Genomic DNA, 19,268 nt, shown 5'->3' on the forward strand with positions numbered 1-19,268 from the left:
GAGAAGGGAACCCTCTTACAGTGTTGGTGGGAATGTAAACTGGTACCACTACTATGGAGAATAGCATGTACGTGCGTGCTAAGTTGCTTCAGTCGTGTCCAACTCTTTGCGACCCCTTGGACTGGCTCTTCTGTCCATGGGACTCTCCAGGCAAGAATATTGGAGTGGGTTGCAATTCCCTTCTCCAGGGGATCTTCCTGACCCAGGATTGAACTGCGTCTGCAATGTCTCCTGCATTGGCAGGCGGGTTCTTTACCGCTAGTGCCCCCTGGGAAGCCTGGAGAACAGTACGGAGACTCCTTAAAAAACTAAAAATAGAGCTACCACATGACCCTGCAACCCCACTCCTGGACATATATCCAGAGAAAAACATGATCTGAAAGGATTCATGCACCCCAATGTTCATTATTGCAATGTTTACAATAGTGAAGACATGCAAGCAACCTACATGTCCATGGATGGATGAATAGTAAAGATGATGTGCTACAAATGCACAATGGAATATTACTCAGCCATTAAAAAGGAATGAAATAATGTCATTTTCAGCAACATGAATGGACCTAGAGATTGTCATACTGAGTGAAGTTAGACAGAGAAGGAGAAATATCATATGACATCCTTTATATGTGGAATCTAAAAAGAAATGATAGAAATGAACTTACTTACAAAACAGAAAGAGACTCACAAACTTAGAGAATAAACTTATTGTTGCCAGGGGGGAAGAGATAGGGAGTTTTGGATGGACATGTACATACTGCTATATTTAAAATGGATAACCAATAAGGATCTACTGTATAGCACATGGAACTCTGCTCAATGTTATGTGGCAGCCTGGATGGGAGGGGAGTTTGGGGGAGAATGGATACCTGTATATGTACGGCTGAGTCTCTTTGCTGTTCATGTCAAACAATCACTGTTTGGTAACTGATCCGACTCTTTGCAACCCCATGGACTGTAGCCTGCCAGGATCCTCTGTCCGAGGGATTCTCCAGGCAAGAATACAGGAGTGGGTAGCCATTCCCTTCTCCAGAGGATCTTCCCGACCCAGGGATCAAACCTGGGTCTCCTGCATTGCAGATGGATTCTTTACCATCGGAGCCACCAAGGAAGCCTGTTAACTGGCTATATCCCAAAACAAAATAAAATGTTTTTAAAAAATGAGTATCTCAACAAAGAAGACAGAATGAGGTCCTCGGTCACTACTGTGAACCCTTCTTCTACCTAGGCTGGTAGGACTAGAGGGTGGTAAACCAGGCATCAGGCTCTGCGGAATTCAGCTGGAGTCAGCTGGAATTCGTTCCCCTCCAGGCTGTGAGACCTGCAGCAGAAAGCTGTGACGAGGTTCAGGGCATAGAGTTCTAGAGAAGGCCATGCTACGGGGGCACTGGACAGCATGGGTGCTTCTGGGCTATGAGCTACTGATGCTACTGCAGAAGACGGGGGCAAAGAAAGGGCAAGGAACGGGTCTGAGGGCAAAGAGGCCAGGACCACAAAGTCCTTTCAAAATTGGATTATAAGAAAATGTTATTTTCAAAAGTAAGTAAGTAGAACAAGCCTGTCATTTTGCTTGAAAAGGAAGTTCTAATCACTCAGTTGTGTCCGACCCTTTGTAACTCCATGGACTGCAGAACGCCAGGCTTCCCTGTCCATCACTGACTCCCAAAGTTGATCTCATGTCCATCAAGTCGGTGATGCCATCCAACCATCTCATCCTTTGTCATCCCCTTCTCCTCCTGCCTTCAATCTTTCCCAGCATCAGGATCTTTTCCAATGAGTCAGTTCTTCGCATCAGGTGGAGAAAGTATTGGAGCTTCAGCTTCAGTATCAGTCCTTCCAATGAATATTCAGGACTGATTTCCTTTAGGATGGACTGGTTGGATCTCCTTGCAGTCCAAGGGACTCTCAAGAGTCTTCTCCAACACCATGGTTCAAAAGCATCAATTCTTTGGCGCTCAGCTTTTTTTATAGTCCAACTCTCACATCCATACATGGACTACTGGAAAAACCATAGCTTTGACTAGGTAAGTTTTATGACCAACCTAGACAGCATATTAAAAAGCTGAGACATTACTTTGCCAACAAAGGTCCGTCTAGTCAAAATTAAACATACTGCATTTAAATTAGGGAGAAAGAAAGAATAACAATAAACAAGCAGTGCTAACGTATTCTGGGGTCATCACAGTGAGTGTTAACCAGGCCACTTTTTTCTCGGCTGCAAGGATCAGCCTGCCAAGCAGATGGCACAGACATAGACTGTGAGGATTAACTGGCCACCAGGCACCCATATTAAACATCATTTCTAGGTGTGTCTATGAGCGTGTTTCTAGATTAGATGAGCACTGGATCAGAGGACTCAATGGGATCAGAGGACTCAATGAAACAGACTTCCCTCCCTGTGTGGGTGGGCATCTTCCCATCCATCCAGAAGCACCTGAGTAGAAAGAAAGGTGGAGGAAGGAGGGAAGAATGTGTTATTTTCCCGTCTCACTGCAACTTCTCATCTCACCTGCTCTGGCCTGGCTTCCCTGGTTCTCAGGCTATCACACTCAGACTGAATAAATCACTGGCTTTCCTGGGCCTCCAGCTAACAGACAGCAGATCTGGGGGGCCCCCAGCCTCCATGATCACATGAGCCAATTCCTCATGATAAATCTCAACTAGAGATAGATGGATAGAGATAGATAGATATAGACACAGATATAGATAGTTCAGTTGGTAAAGAATCTGCCTGCAATGCAGGAGACCCTAGTTCGATTCTGGGGTTGGGAAGATTCGCTGGAGAAGGGATAGGCTACCCACTCCAGTATTAAGGGCTTCCCTGATAGCTCAGTTGGTAAAGAATCCACCTGCAATGCAGGAAACCCTGGTTCAATTCCTGGGTAGGAAAGATCTGCTGGAGAAGGGATAGGCTACCCACTCTGGTATTCTTGGGCTTCCCTTGTGGCTCAGCTGGTGAAGAATCCAGCTGCAATGTAGGAGACCTGGGTTCGATCCTTGGGTTGGGAAGATCCCCTGGAGAAGGGAAAGGCTGCCCACTCCAGTATTCTGGCCTGGAGAATTCCATGGACTGTATAGTCCACGGGGTCACAAAGAGTTGGACATGACTAAGTGACTTTCAATTCACTTCACATAGACAGATAGATAGCCTGTTGATTCAGTTTCTCTATAGAACACTAAGACACAGATTAGACTAACAGTCTCCCCAAGTGCGGAAGTAAAACTCCATTAAATTCTTACAATCCAACCACCCATTTTCCGTGACCACTATCAATCTGCTCGCACATCTTATCATCTTTTTCATCTCAATATACTTTTATTACAATTTCATTACAGGTCGATGTTTACAGACTGATTTACACTGAACGCATTTCAGGCAGGCTGTTCCTTAACCACATATGGGAAAGCAGAAAACCACATGGACGAAAGTGAACAAATCGACAGTCGCTCAGCCGAGTCCGACTCTTTGTGACCCCGTCGGCTACACAGTCCGTGGAGTTCTCCAGGCCAGGATACTGGAGTGGGCAGCCTTTCCCTTCTCTGGGGGATCTTCCCGACCCAGGATCAATGGGCTGCCCTCATATCCAACTTCTGACTATAGCCTGAAATATCATCAATCTATAGGATGGAATATAGACACTAATGAACTTTAATTCCAAAGAGCCTGGTCTTCCTTGGTCTTCTCTTCTTGAACTTTGGCTTTTATCTGCATCCCTCTTACTGGGACCTGGCGACACTGTCACTGAACATGAAAACTAAATAGAAACATTTCTTAGTTCCACTGTATGCCTAGAACAGAGGCTCACACGGTAGGTGATTACGGACTTACTGCAAGGTAGCGGATTTTTAAATATACATGCTTTATTTTTAGAAGAAACAAAAAAAGAATGAAAAAGCTAAAAAAATTATGTATTAAAATATTACATGTAAGCAAACTATAGGAACAGTCTCTAAACCCTGTTAGCTGGTTCAAAAGCTCACAAGGACATTATGTTATAACATATCGGGTAAGCCCTCCCCCTCGGACCTCTGATAGCCTCCGGCAGTGTCGTAAAATATTCAGTATCCCATGAAACCTCTTGTCGACTTTCAAAGCTGTGAACTCCTTTATGTCAGCTTCCACTACAAAATAATGACCTGAAAGTAAAGATATTAGTGCTAATTTTTATTAGGACAACTTTCAAGATGAGTCTTTAATATATTACATTATGACTATGAGTAACATTAATGATTTTGACTATCATCATTGAATCAAAGTGAGAACTGGTATTCTTGCTAAAATAATTATTCTTTCAACTGAAGTTGCATAATGTTTACTGTAGCATTTCAGCAGTGCAGCCTTGCTTATTTTATCACTGGCTATCTGCCGGTATCTTTTGAACAATTCACTTTTCAAGAAGCAATATGGTAGTGGTTAAGAGAATGTAACCCAGAAACCCACGGCAGCTTTATCACTCAACTGACTGACCTGGGGCAAGGAACTGAAGTCCTCCTCATCTGTAAAATAGGAGTATTAATAGTACACAACTCATAAGGATGCTGTGAGGACTAAAGCCCTTAGTACACTCTCTGCCACATAGTAAGTGTTACCCAAGCGTCACCAGCTGTTATTACTATTCTAATTCCGAAAACACTGGGTATCATTCCGTAAGAGACTCCACTGCAGTATTTCTGAGGCTCGGCACTACTACTGTTTTAGACTAGATAATTCTAGATAATTATCTAGACTAGGTATTCTAGACTGGATAATCCTTTTTTGTCGGAGCTGCCCTGGGCACTATAGGCTACTTCAGTGGGACCCTTAGTCTCTACTCACCAGGTGCCAGGAGCACCCCCAACCCCAGGTGTTAACAATCAAAACTGTCTCCAGAGATGGCAGAATACTCTCTGGTGGGAAAACTGCCCCTGGTTGAGAACTACCTCTCTAGAGCTAGAATCTTCTGGAATTAGTTTTGTTTCTCATGATTTAGTTACACTCCAAACAGCTGACATGTACACACACACATATATATACTCTCATTTTACCTTTGGTTTCCTTCGTTTCTTCGTCAATAAATCTGTGATAGAGATTTCTGGCCACAGAACTCATAGACTTTTTTGGTTGATGTAGGATCTTATATTTACTAACAACTGCCTTGTTGATTTCTTTAATAACATCATTAATGTGACAATAGGTTAAGCGGGATTTCATGTACCTGTAAACAAAAAGAAAATGATTAATTTTTTAAAAGAATCATCATACAAAATTGTTTTCTTTGAAGAAAAATATTTACATATGGTGACTTTATACAGTCAAGCTACTTTATACAAGCTACTAGCACTCTTTGGAAAAATACTTTATAGCAACTTCCAAATAAACTAGATGTGTCTCAACCACTGAAAAATTAAGTAGAGGCTACAATGTATTAGTGCTTATCTCCCCTACTTATATCTGGATGCAGAAATCTCTATCCCTACTCCTTACAGAATTACTGTAACAATTTAAGTTAACAATTTAATCTCAAACTCTGATTCCAATGGATTAATTCCAATTAATAATATTAACATAAATATTAATAATATTAATATTATTATTAATAAATTAATAAAATTTTCCAACTAATAAATATTTTAAAATGTTTGTAAGCAAGGGGAAGAAAAATTTTAGTATTAATAATTATATAACACATACCACTTCAGTTTTCTGCAGAAACAGATCTGCTCAGAGAAATAAAGGGAAAAAAAAAAAGGGAGGAGGAAGGGAAAATGACAAAGAAGACAACAGAGATGAAGAGCCAACAAAGAAGAATTGATGGTGGACGGGCTGCAAAGCAATCAGAGGGCCCGGAAGTTAAGATGCCTGGCAGAGGAGAAGGATGGACAGCCTCACTTGTTTCGCGCTCAAATGGCCTTAAGTACTATCTGAAAGTGAATGTGAAAGTCACTCAGTCACTTTGTGACCCCACGGACTATAGCCCACCAGGATACTCTGTCCATGGAATTCTCCAGGCAAGAATATTGGAGTGGATAGCCATTCCATTCTCCAGGGCATCTTCCCAACCCAGGGACTGAACCCAGGTCTCCTGCACTGCAGGTGGATTTTTTACCATCTGAGCCACCAGGGAAGCCTGCAAGAATACTGGGATCCCGCTTCAAGGGATCTTCCCATCCCAGGGGTTGAACTTGCATCTCCTGTGTCTCCTGCATTGGCAGGTGGATTAAGCATTGTCTCTTTGACTCTAAAGCCCATCCTTCCAATTCAGTCTCCCTCCTGCCTGTCCTCGCAGTCACCAGAGTCTTCTTGTTGTTCAGTCACTGAGTTCTGTCTGACTCTTACGACCCCATGGACTGTAGCATGCCAGGGTTCCCTGGCCTTCATTATCTCCTGGAGTTTGCTCAAGCTCATGTTCATTTAGTCAGCGATGCCAATCACAGTCTTAGAATATAAGAATAGGAGACCTTTGATTTTGAGTGGTCTATATACACCCAAAACAAAATTTTTATGATCTGCTTCCCTTTTCCCTTCAACAAACCGTGGATTCATTATATTAAACTCTGACCTTCCCCTCTGTTAAAAGGGGCAGTTTTCTAATTGAAAGTTTCTTAATATAAAATAATATATAAATTTTTAAAGAAAAATATTCATACTGACCAAAACCATTTTCATTATTCTCTTTTCTAAATTCATTTTCTCCACTCATTTTTTTTAACCACAATTTCCACAAACAGTTGATGCCACAGCTCAACACAATGAAATTCCTTTAAACTAGCAGTCCCCAATCTTTTTGGCACCAGGGACCAGTTTCACAGAAGACGATTTTTCCACAGACCGGGTCGGGCAGGGTAGGGGAGGATGATTTGGGGATGATTCAAGTGTGATACATTCATTGTGCACTTTATTTCTATTATTATTACGTCAGCTCCACCTCAGATCATCAGGCATTAGACCCCGGAGATTGGGACCCCTGCTTTAAACCATGTGAACTATCCTCTAATTTCCTCAAAACAAGTGCCAGTGTTTTCCACTTTAAATTGCACCTCAGTATCAACTTTTTAAAGATAAATCAATCAAAGTCCCATGCTTGGAACACATTCTTCTTATCCTAACCTTCTAACGTCTCTCATTTGTTAAATAATCTCTTAGTTTAAAAACGAATACTCTACGATGACTATTTCAATATCCTCCCTACAAGGAAGCGTTTTCTTTTATCTCTGTATTTACTTGGCTACAGCAGGTCTTAGTTGCAGCAGGCGGACCTTCGCTGCGTCACGTGGGATCTCTTGCTGTGGTACGCAGACTTTGTAGTTGTGGCACGTGGGTTCAGTAGTTGTGGCACATGGGCTTAGCTGCTCTGAGGTATGTGGGATCGTAGTTCCCCGACCAGGGATTGAACCCACATCCCCTGCACTGCAAGGTGGATTCTTAACCACTGAACCACCAGCGAAGTCCCCAAGAAAGCATTTTCTAAAGACCTTTCTACTGCACTGTTCCTCACAGCCATTTGTTCTTGGCAACAACAACAATATAGAAAACCAAATAGCATCAAACAATTTTAATCACATAAAGCTGTCAACAAAGGAAATGACTGAGTGGCCAAAACAAACAAAAAAAACTAAAATGTCAGCCTCATTCTGAGTCTCAGATTTGTGAAACTGCCATATATTTTTCAAGGGGCAACTATGTATATGAAAAGATGCTCAACATCATACGTCATCGGGAAACTGAAAATTAAAACAATGAGGTACATTATACTGACCAGAACAGCTAAAACAGAAAACAACGGACAAAACTAAACGCAGGCAAGGATATGGAGCTACAGAACTCCTGTTCTGCTGGGAATGCAAAATGGTACAGCTACTTAGGGAAGACAGCTTCACAGCTTCTTACAAAGCTAAACAGTTTCACCATATGATCCAGCCACCTCACTCCTAGGTATTCACCCAAGTGAGCTGAAAACATGTCCACACAGAACCTGCACGTGAACGTTCACAGCAGCTTTAGTCGTAACTGCCCCAAACCGGATGTAACCAAAATGTTGTTCCACAGATGAATGGATAAACAAACTACTACATCTACACAATGGATATTCAGTTCAGTCGCTCAGTCGTGTCCGACTCTTTGCGACCCCATGAATCGCAGCACGCCCGGCCTCCCTGTCCATCACCAACTCCCAGAGTTCACTCAAACTCACGTCCATCGAGTCGGTGATGCCATCCAGCCATCTCATCCTCTGTCATCCCCTTCTCCCCCTCCCCCAATCCCTCCCAGCATCAGAGTCAGTGATAAAAAGAAATGAGCTATCAAGTCACAAAAAGACACTAGAGAAATCTTAAATGTGTATTACTAAGTGAAAGAAGCCAGTCCAAAAAGGCAACAGCGTATAATTTCAACTGTATGACATTCTGGAAAAGGGAAAACTATAGAGACAATAAAAAGATGAGTGGTTGCCAGGGTCTCAGGGGGAGAGATGAAATGGAGGAGCACAGGGAATTTTTAGGGCAGTGAAACTATTCTGTATGATATCCTAACGGTGGAGACGTGACATCACACATCTGACAAAATCCACAGACTACACAACACAAAGAGTGAACCCTACTGCAAACTACAGACTGGAGTTAATATCTAGTTAACAGTACCTAGACTGGTTTAGCAATAGTAACTAATTTACCACACTAATGCAAGATGTCAGCAATAGGGGAAACTGTTTTCAGTTATGAGAACACTGTTCAATCTGCTCAATTTTTCTGTAAACCTAAAAAAAAAAATCTGGATGGACAACTCTCAGGCAAGTAAAATAACCATGCTCTTTGCCCTGGGGAGTCTCCTAGGACTCTATCTCAAGGAAATAATAATAATAAGGGAATTACAAAATAAACCTGTGTAAAAGAAATTTTACTGTATCATTCTTCATAACAACACAGTCAACCCAAATATTTGATAAAGTCATGCTTAAATAGCTTATAGAGTAGCCACACCATAAAATATTATACAACTATTAACACCCAAGTTTTCGATGACAGTTAATGATGGAAAAATGCTCAATAAAGATAAGTAAATTATATTCATAGAATAACTACACTGTTGTAATAACAATCAGAAACAACTTGTTATGTAGGTGAAATTAAAATACAGAAGGAAATACTCTATCTTGTCTGAGTGGTGGAATTACAGATGAGTTATTAGTCTCACAACAAACACTAACAACATGCATTACTTGTGTAAGAAAATAAGAAGAAATGCAATAATATAAAGCCAAGATGTGAAGCCCTGGAATTATGAGTTTAAAACATGGATTTCCATAACTGGTTCCCTATTAATGTCTTCTATGAAGAGCAATGGAGTCCTTGTTGGGGGGAAGTATCTTGTCCCATTCACGCCTATATTCTTCTCCTCAGTGACCCGGAGCTCAGAATAGAGCAGACTCAAACAAGTGTGTGGCACAAGTTAATGGACAAATGGAAATCAAACAGAGCTCTCTCCGTACTAATTTCAAAATCTATACAACATACTCCCTTTCCTTAAAACTGTAGCAAAACTGAGGCTACTTCTAAAATGTAATTGGATAAAAAATCTGTATCATAAAATGACCTTAAGAGGACTCAGGAACAAACTGATCCATCTCTAGATCTATGACTAGGTTTTACAACTAAATAAAAAACAAAAATTTAAGGATCTTCCACAAAAGATTCCTGCAGCATAATGTAAAACTATTTTAATAAGATCAATACTGGAACACAGCATATTACAAATAATATATTCAAGGTTTATGACAAACAATCATGTATGCTGATTACTAAAGAGCTGAATGTTAAAATTTATCTCAAATACTCACGCAGGAATGCCATTAAACTCATCAGAAGTTATAAATGGCATTTCTTTAATACTTCTTTGTTCTTTGGGAGGCTTCTTTGTGGGTGCAGGTTCCTCAACTTTGACCGGTTCTTCAGGGTCAAGATCTGATCCGTTAACACTACAGAACAGAGACACACAATTGTCAGAATTCTGCGGCATAGTGGGAGGCTTTGCAACTGAAAATGACTGGTATTAAGCACTGCTCTTATAATTTTTCCATCTTGTTATAATTTTATAGGCAACATTTTCGTTTTCTATCCCTACTGCTAATGCTTTGAAGATTTGAATAGTGAAGGGATTTCCCCAGTGGTCCAGTGGTTAAGACTCCAAAAGCTTCAAATGAAGGGGGCACGGGTTCAATCCTGCTCAGGGAACTAGGATCCCACATGCCCTATGGCGCAGCCAAAAAGAAAGGTTTTTTTTGAATAGTGGAGAGAACACTGAAAAATTAAGTTCCCAAATCTTCAGTAACATAATTACGTTATTTATGCACGCAAAACATGGTGCAAATAATACACATGCCAAACATCTTCATCTGTTATCTCACGGGCTCCTCAAAGTCAGTATGTGTGAAGCTGAATTTAACCTCTAAACAACTTCTCTTTCTGATTTCCCTATTTCTGGATGTGGAAACATCAATCATCTTATACTTCTAATTGACCCCATTGGTTCCTAATATCCCACCTGCTGCAGACTCATTTCAGTTGCCAGCAACGAACGTGGGTACCCTAGGGTCAGTCCTGCTCCATTTTTTGGTGTGGGTGAGCAGCCTAATACAGCTCCTTCTGCATTAGTAGAGTCCAGGAATAGGCTATAGCTTCTAGGCTATTTAACTGCCAGGGAAGGAAGAAACCCCCGTGCCAGCAGCAAGTCAGGTTGGCTTGACTTCTCCAAACAGAAAAGGGGACACAGGAAAGAAATGATCCAACCCAGGAGTATACAAAGGGAATCCCAAGGACAGGGAGGTGAGATCCCAAGACGACAGCTGAGTACCAGACACAGACAGCAACCAGGCCTGACAGAGGCAGCATGAAGAGATGACCGTGTGACAGGCTGTGAAGATGAAGATGCCCAATGCTTGTAGCATCATCCTTGCTGCTGCTGCTCAGTCACATCAGTCATCTCTGACTCTGTGCAACCCCATAGACGGCAGCCCACCAGGCTCCCCCGTCCCTGGGATTCTCCAGGCAAGAACACTGGAGTAGGTTGCCGTTTCCTTCTCCAATGCATTAAAGTAAAAAGTGAAAGTGAAGTCGCTCAGTCCTGTCCAACTCTTCATGACCCCATGGATTGCAGCCCACCAGGCTCCTTTGTCCACGGAATTTCCCAGGCAAGAGTACTGGAGTGGGGTGCCAACGCCTTCTCCGAGCATCATCCTCACATGAATCCTAACCTGAGATTCCACGCTGAGTTTGGTTGATTCTTACCTGTTCTCAGGTCCTGCTGTGTGCATCAGCTAAAAATAACTTTTTCTACCTATACAAAGCTTCTGCTGTGCCCTGGCCCTGAAAGCTGAACCTAGGCCATAGTGAGTTTAGAAGAAAACCCCCCCTACTCCTTGGGCCACATTCTTGCTGGGTGTCCAGTGTCCAGCCCAATAGACCTGGCAGATATCCCAAGATGTCCTTTCTTCCTCCATGCATTCATGACCCTGCCCACTAATTTTCTCTTCCTTTTTTTTTTTTGGCCACACTGCTCAGCTTGTGGGGTCTTAAGTTCCCTGACCAGGGATTGAATCTGGTCCGTGGCAGTGAAAGCACTAAGTCCTAACCACTGGACTTCCAAGGAACTCCCTAATTTTCTCTTCTTGGAGGGAAATTCCAAGGTACCCTGGCACGCCAGGGACTCTGTTGAGCTTATTTCCTGGAGACCTTCAACTATCAGCAACAACACGGCTCTTTTCCTACACAGCAAGATTCACGCTTTCCTTTTAGTTTTCAAATTTAAGCAGTATATTGTTGGTGGAAACACATATGCAAAACTGTGATTATCACAAATGTCAGGGTGATTACCTCTTTGATAGAAGGAGAATCTGCAACAGAAGAAGTGTTGTAGGTACTGGCAGTGTCCTATTTCTTAATCTGACTGGTAGATTCACTGATGTTTATTATTCTTCTTTAATTTGCACTAATAATACTTCAATTACTTTTGTGTATATATGATCCATTTCAAAAGTTAAAATAGTTAAGTTAGTCATGGTATACAAGGGGAGCCCCTTTTAGAAATACAATTTTGTAAATCAACTATACTTCAAGAAAATTAAAAAAAGAAATACAATTTTGGTGGCAGAGGATTGGAGAGATGGCAGTGGAGAAATACTGGAAAGACAAAACACAAGTAACTCCCAAATCATAAAGACAAAAGATGATGGAAGATCTCATGGAGCCAGACAATGAGAGGGAGGGCAGAGGCAGACAAAACCCCGCAGAGGCCAAGGGGCTGCAGGACAGAGAGAGAGGTTGAAGACACCCTGTTCCTGTCTAGGTGATGGGTAGGTAACAAGGAGATAGCCAATTTAGTCTCACATACGCAAACCTGGAGGAGATAACAGCTCATTTTTGAGACTCCCAGCAAGCAGTTCAAACAGCTGAACCAGAGGCCATGTCAAGGCTGGAGGTGGACATCTGAGAGCATTAATAACAGTGTTAAGTAACAGTGTCTTAGGAGACACTTGTAACTTAAAGGAGGGCAGAGAAAAGGGAGGCAGCCTAGTCAAAGATGTAGGAAGACAACTAAGAAAGCCCAGTAGGGCAGAGAGCATCATTTCTAAAAGATGAGCAGCAAAATAAAACCAGAAAAGAATCAGGGCTGAAGAGGTAATTGTTTTTACCTCTTTGTGACCTTCACACAATCATTTTCACAAGTATGGTAATAATTAACCGCCAAAAGCTAGGTTTTAGGGGCTTCAGGAGAAAGGGCACAAGAACATATACTAGCAGCCAATAGACAGAGAGGCAGGACAGGAGTTTCAGGGTAAAAATAGAGCTAAGCCTTTGCTCCTTGAGCTATTTTTAAGATGGGAGGCTCATTAAGTTTATTTTTACCCTAAGGCAGTGTTTCTCAAGGGTCAGGGGAGATTTTCACCCCCTCAATGTCTGAAGGCATTTTTCATTGTCACCACCTGGGTGGAGGGTGCCGTGGAGGAGGGTATAGGAGAGCTACTGATACTCAGTTGGAAGAGAGCAGGCATGCTGCTAAATGTGCTATTTTTACAAAAAAGAACTATCTGACCTCAAATGTCACCAGAGCCGATGTTAACAAACTCTGTTCTGAGGGACTGATCCTTGGGAAAGAGGCAGCACATTTTCCCTAGAGACAGTGGGATAAGAAAACTGGTAAAGATGGGGGAAAGATTATTCCTCGTGTAAGTGCAAACAAAAGAAAACAACACTGGATAATCACTGACAAAACTGCAAGTATATCGAAAAGCAAAAAGATCTAAAATGCTTGTTCTAATAGTTTTACAAGTCCAGAGAGTAAAAATAATTATAAACACACTTACAAGTTCTGGGTAACTGTTACTTGAGGCAAATGGGGAGGGATGTTTTCTTTGAGATGCTCCACATCTTTATAATCTTCTTCGAGAGATTCAAAGAGTTCCTTTAAAAAAAGAAAAAAGCTCACAAATAACCATCTGTCCTGCCTGTGTGTGTTTTAACATGTTAAAAAGAGCAGGAAAGACTGAGTACAATTACAGTGATGCTGAGTGGAAGGGGTTAAAAAGCACTGAACTCCGCAATATTTAAAAGGAGCCCTTTGGTTTCTAGAGCTGACTTGGGATGGTGACACATTATTTTTCTCTACTGGATTTGTTCAGAGAACAATTGCTAGAATAACATTACAACAGGCGGGATTGACATTTATGTCTTTCTAAAATACTTCAACCTTGGGAAGCAACTACAAAGTATAGGAAAGATTTACGTTTGTCGTTCTGGTAAAAGTGCTTTTGTTGACTTAGCAAGCATTCCCCGGCACCGAATGATAATACATTCCTGGAATGCAAGGACGAGATATTGCTTAGAAAGCTCTGTATATTCTAGCTTGATGAAAATTTCTACTTGATCATAACTGCCTTCATTTGGTGTTGTCTTTATTTAACTTTCCCAAGAATTTGAGGTTATGAACTCATGGAAATTTAATAAGAAAAAATACTCTGTACCTTTGGATCCCTGTCATCTGATTTTCAGTCATCATGTGAACAAAAATTCCAAATAGGCTTTAATCCTGAGTTGGACCTTCTCTAAACCCACACCTAACCCTGGGCCTTATTGGGCAAGGTAGAAATGTAACCATTATTGGTTTGTTTTGAATTTGTATGACATCTTTCTTTTAAAGACCTCGATCACGTTCAGAGATACTGATCTCATTTCAACCAACAGCAGGATAGGCATAATCATGTCCAGTCCTACAGAAAATCCCCTGAAAAATCTTTACAGACACTGAGGATTATAATGTTTGAAAAGGACTATAGAGGCCACCTTGATCAATCCCACTGAACGTATCAAATGGCTCTAAGAGCATAAGGTAATTATGGTACAGACTCTTTTCCCATCCTATCAGAAGCATTTTTATTAGGTAAAGGCTTATTTAGAACAAAATGTGTGTGTGAATGAGGCTCAAGTGGTTTTTTTACCTGAGAATCCTTACACTACAACCTGTAGAAACAGAGAAAGAAATGCAGAATAGAAAGGACACAAGAAATACTTTAGTATGACCCAGTACTTTTCAGTTAAGGTCTCTGAGACTCCAAGAGGAAAAACGACTTTCTTAGGTGGCAGAACATGCTGGAGGAGCCATGGTGGGAGACCATGTCTCCTCAACCCAGGGCAGGCACTCCTCCCACACCACACTCCCAGGAGATCATTTATTTAAATTAAACCTCCCAAGAATTATTTAGGAAATATTCCCTTTTTAGTAAACAAATTGGCTACCAGCATGGAGAAAGAAATACTTCTGGAACTCTGGAGTCCTTTACCCTGGGAAAATAAAATGCAAATAGTACTCTTTACTGTTAATAATCAAAGCTAACAACATTATAAACATAAAGAATCCTTAAGAATTCCCTGGTGATTAGGTGTTTCTATTAACTGCCTTTTTTATTTTGTTTCATCACTAGAAAAACCATTACCTTGAGGGAACTGTTGGTTTGTTCTTGATACTGAATTTCCAATTCCAATTTATTTAGAAGTTCATTTACTACAATGATCTCATCTCCTATTTTATTTAAAATGGTCTTCAAGGTAGGTTCTTGCCCTATTAATAAACAGATAAAACGGAAAATAAAACCTACAGAAAACCATAAAACCTACATGTAGCCAAGGGAACTCTTGGAACAGAGCCTTACCATAAAGGGACACTGAGGGTGAAGAAAGAACAATGTTTCAGACCCCAGGACCTGTCTCCATGAATAATCTTAAGAACTCGTTACTAAGTAATATGATAAAAAAGGAAGGAGGAGGTAAATACAAAGTATCCCCTGAATCTTTTGTTTTTGGAAAATTCTTCCACTATAATAAAGCACTTAGAAATGCTAGATAAAATAAACACCCTTTTGCATGCATAGTTGGGCTCTTAGGAGAAAAAAGGTAAATCTTCAAGAGTTTCAACTTGAAGAAAGATTCACAGACCAGATAGGATGTATGAGCTGAAGCTGCAGTAGCCCTAATGAGGGGGGTGGGGGGCATGCCTAAGCGGGACTCAAGGTGCAGAGAAATGCTGGAGAGAGGAGGTTGTCAACTTCAGCAACCTAATATATTTGGTTTTAATGGGGATAAGAGTCCCGGCTTTGGGCCTTCAAAGCACAAGATGCTGGAAGTAAGAATCCCGAAGGAGGCCAGGCCTCTCTTCATGGGATATATCCTGTGAATGTGTAAACCTGAAAAATTCTAATCACTGGCCAGGAAGATAAGCTTACATTCTGGACTGGCCTGCAAGTGTCTGGGGGAGGTAGGGGAGAGTAGCCTGCTCTCAAGTTCCCAACCCCACCGCCAGGCCCCTCTCCCCAGCTTCATAGATACAAGGATGGGAAAACCAGAGAAACTTCCTCCCTAGAAATAAAAGAAGTGAAAAAAAAAAAAAAGAATTTTTAAGGGCACCTCAAAAGCACAAAAGGAAAAACCATCCTCATAACCAAATATTTTCCATCTTCTCTTCTAACAACCAAATCATGAAATACGCCTAAGTGAAAACAAAATTTGACCACATGGAGATTACAGATGCAGAGTGAAATGGCTAGAGTTTCTAGGCATGCAGAGACACCAGCACTTGCCCTCAGAGGATTCCTGAGAAGCAGGAAAGTACATAGAACAGGAGTGGGCGCTCTGCTTGCAACCTAGTAAAGCACTCAGTAAAGGCAAGCTGTTGCAAATCAACAATCTAATAAAGCATTTGACCGAAGGTTCATAACAGCTGAAAGAAATGAACAAATAAATGAGAGTACTGATGTCTCTGCTGAGACTAATTTCAGGGGGTGAAACAGTTGCTTGGATATACTGGTATCTCAAATAACCCAGTCATCTAAATTTTAGGGCCCTGTTTGCTGATTTGTAGTAAAGTAAGTGCACTAAGTAAATTTACTACTTTTGATAGTAGTGATCTAGTAAATTACAGCAGCCAAAGTGGCAAATGTATTACTGGGCTTTCCTGAATAGGCTGTAGCACAGAACAGACAAAGTATTCTCCCCATGTGCAAACGACAGTTACTCAGTGTGTAGTAACCTAACAGGTCAGACTGCTTCTGCCAGGCCTCATGCTTCAATGGGGCTATTTGAATTCAAGGTTTGATAGTTTGATAATCTCTAAGTTATATCTATCCAAGAATAATCATGCTCTGAGAAAGAAAATCTAAAGACTACTTATTAAAGATTTAAATGTCCTTTTTAGATTATTCAATAAAAATGGCATAGAAATAGACAAGTACTATACTGGGAATCAGGACACAAAAGCTGTAGTCCCAACTGACCATTGATAAGCAGGAGAACCTGGGCAAGTCGCCTGACTTCTAGAGCCTCGGTTTCCTCATATGAGACTGGAGGCTACAGAAGAAACCACAGTTGCTTCAGCTTTAACTTTCTACAGAATACATAGCCACCAACTGTAAACTGGATGAGTCTCTTTATTAGTGGTTCTCGACAAAGGAGGGAGAATATGCAAGTCTCAGAAGGACATGTATAATCTGAAAGGACATTCCAACAGTATAATTTCATTTTTGAATTTTTAAAAAATTATCCATTCAAAATACAAACTACAATAAAAGTTCAACAGGATCTCCCCTGCAGATGGAATTCTGCCTATCAAATCTTTAGTTCTCCTAGATAAGGCTGGAGAGCACATCATTTTTGTAAACGATATTTTTCCAGGATCCCCTGTTTCTCTGCACTTCAAAATATTTTGGAAGATGGTCACAACCTCCAAGTTTCTGGATGTTTAAAAAATTGATTTCACTTTCAATTAGCTGTTTCCTAGTGATATATATTGATATATATTGATAACCTTCCTTATTGAAGCAGTCTGCAACATGAATTCAGGGATACTTCTATCTCTGTGGGTGTTTTTCCATTTCTGGTTTTTTCCTTATCTTTTAGTATCTCTGCTTAGCTCTAGAATCAGGAACTCAACATAACCTTAAAATCTTACTACTCAGCCTTGTGTGTCTCAGAAAAACATATAAATAAATAAGTAAATGTAATTATTAGCTAGTTCATTGTTCAATGTAATTTACATTTTAGTATCCTCTGCAATATTCAAAATACGGATAGCAGATTGCTTTAACAATCACTATTCAAAACTGAAAATTACCTTTCTAAGATACATTCACTTAATCACACATAAGATATCAAAGTGGGACAATAATCAAAATGTATTTTGAATGTACAAAGTCAGTGGAATCTGTTTTACTTACCACAATTTCTCAATGACAGAGTTCTTTTAATATTGCCGATCTTTTCATTAATATGAGAGCATAATTGTTCCAGATCTGAGGCCATCTTTAAGCCTCTGAAGAAAAAAAATATATAAACACATTTACCAAAAAAAAACAAATTTCTGTTCACTTTCAAAATCTAAGAATGGTAAATATCCAGTAAGTCACATCTCCTGGAAAACAAAGTACAAAAACTCATGAGCAATATCTTTCAATTCTGCAAAATTCAGTTTCTAACCAAGGAGATCAAACCAGTCAATCCTAAAGGAAATCAATACTTAATATTCATTGGACGGACTGATGCTGAAGTTCCAATACTTTGGCTACCTGATGCAAAGAGCCGACTCACTGGAAAAGACCCTGTTGATGGGTAAGATTGAAGGCAGGAGAAGGGGATGACAGAGGATGAGATGGTTGGATGGCATCACTGACTCAATGGACATGAGTTTGAGCAAGCTCTGGGAGATGGTGAAGGATAGGGAACCCTGGCAGTGCTGCAGTTCATGGGGTTGCAAAGAGTCAGACACGACTTAGTGACTGAACAACGACCACCAATGTCCAGTAATGACCCGTCTTAGAGCTTTCTACAGTCAGTGCATCCCAAAGCAAGGTACAGAAGACAAGACTGTTATTTCCTCAGAGATTCAGGGGGACAAACATGCTATTTATACATAAAGACAACATCAGTGTTTTCTCTGAAAACTTAAATACCCGAGAATTTTAAGGAAAAACACAGGAAGTTCAAAGAAACGGGTCCAGGGAAGCATTTCTCCTATAATGTGGGGATTGGGGCTTTGCTATTGGGGTCGGTAAGGAGGCGGACCCAGGAGGAGGAAATGGCAACCCCCTCCAGTATTCCTGCCGGGAAAATCCCATGGACAGAGAAGCCTGGCTCTTCTATGGGATCGCAAAGAGTCGGCCACGACTGAGCACAGCAAAGCCCACAGGAGGCGGAAGGAGGGGAAGGAAAGAAATCAGGTACTGTTTGTTCACTTCAAGGGAGGTGAAAGAAAGTGAAAAAAGTGAGCAATGAAGTCGCTCAGTCGTGTCAGACTCTCTGTGACCCCATGGACTATATATATAGCCCACTAGGCTCCTCCGTCCATGGGATTCTCCAGGCAGGAATACTGGAATGGGGTTGCCATGTTCTTCTCCAGGGGATCTTCCCAACCCAAGGATCTAACCCGGGTCTCCCGCATTGCGGGCAGACGCTTTACCCTCTAAGCCAGCAGGAAAGTCCGAGGATAGTGAAAAGGTCTAAATAGAGCCTCCACTTCAGCTAAAGCGGCTGAGGCCCGCTCCTCACCCTGGCCCGCGCCGCCCCGGCCCCCCGCCCCGCCTAAACAATGCCCGCTTCCGAAGGGGGGGATCTTCAACACCAGACTCTAACCTCGTGCGGGTCCGGGAGCAAAGGGCCCACTCGGTGGGGTCGCGAGGCGCCGAGACACCGCCCCCCTCCCCCACCCAATCTCGGTCGGAAGCGTAAGGTCTCGAGATCCGGCTCCGGGAGCGAAATTC

The 19,268-nt window shown here is 41.4% G+C and overlaps 1 protein-coding gene across 3 annotated transcripts in view; it reads right to left on the minus strand.

Moving 5' to 3' along the window:
- Positions 1–3,837: 3,837 nt before the first annotated feature.
- SKA1 (spindle and kinetochore associated complex subunit 1) overlaps positions 3,838–19,268 on the minus strand; it is a 30,962-nt gene continuing 15,531 nt past the window's right edge. The window contains exons 1-7 of one of the 3 annotated variants that reach the window (XM_010849796.1): positions 19,141–19,262; positions 17,730–17,824; positions 14,958–15,082; positions 13,332–13,429; positions 9,810–9,947; positions 5,023–5,192; positions 3,838–4,134 (exon numbers count right to left, since the gene is read on the minus strand). In XM_010849796.1, coding sequence (XP_010848098.1) covers positions 3,986–4,134; positions 5,023–5,192; positions 9,810–9,947; positions 13,332–13,429; positions 14,958–15,082; positions 17,730–17,814 — 765 coding nt within the window. In that variant the 5' untranslated portion in view covers positions 17,815–17,824; positions 19,141–19,262 and the 3' untranslated portion in view covers positions 3,838–3,985. Of the gene's footprint in view, positions 4,135–5,022; positions 5,193–9,809; positions 9,948–13,331; positions 13,430–14,957; positions 15,083–17,729; positions 17,924–19,140; positions 19,263–19,268 lie in introns of those variants that run through there. The other 2 variants (XM_010849797.1, XM_010849798.1) reach the window with 2 other exon arrangements.

This window comes from Bison bison, unplaced genomic scaffold, assembly GCF_000754665.1.
Source record: "Bison bison bison isolate TAMUID 2011002044 unplaced genomic scaffold, Bison_UMD1.0 scf7180017864287, whole genome shotgun sequence".
Lineage (NCBI taxonomy): Eukaryota > Metazoa > Chordata > Mammalia > Artiodactyla > Bovidae > Bison > Bison bison.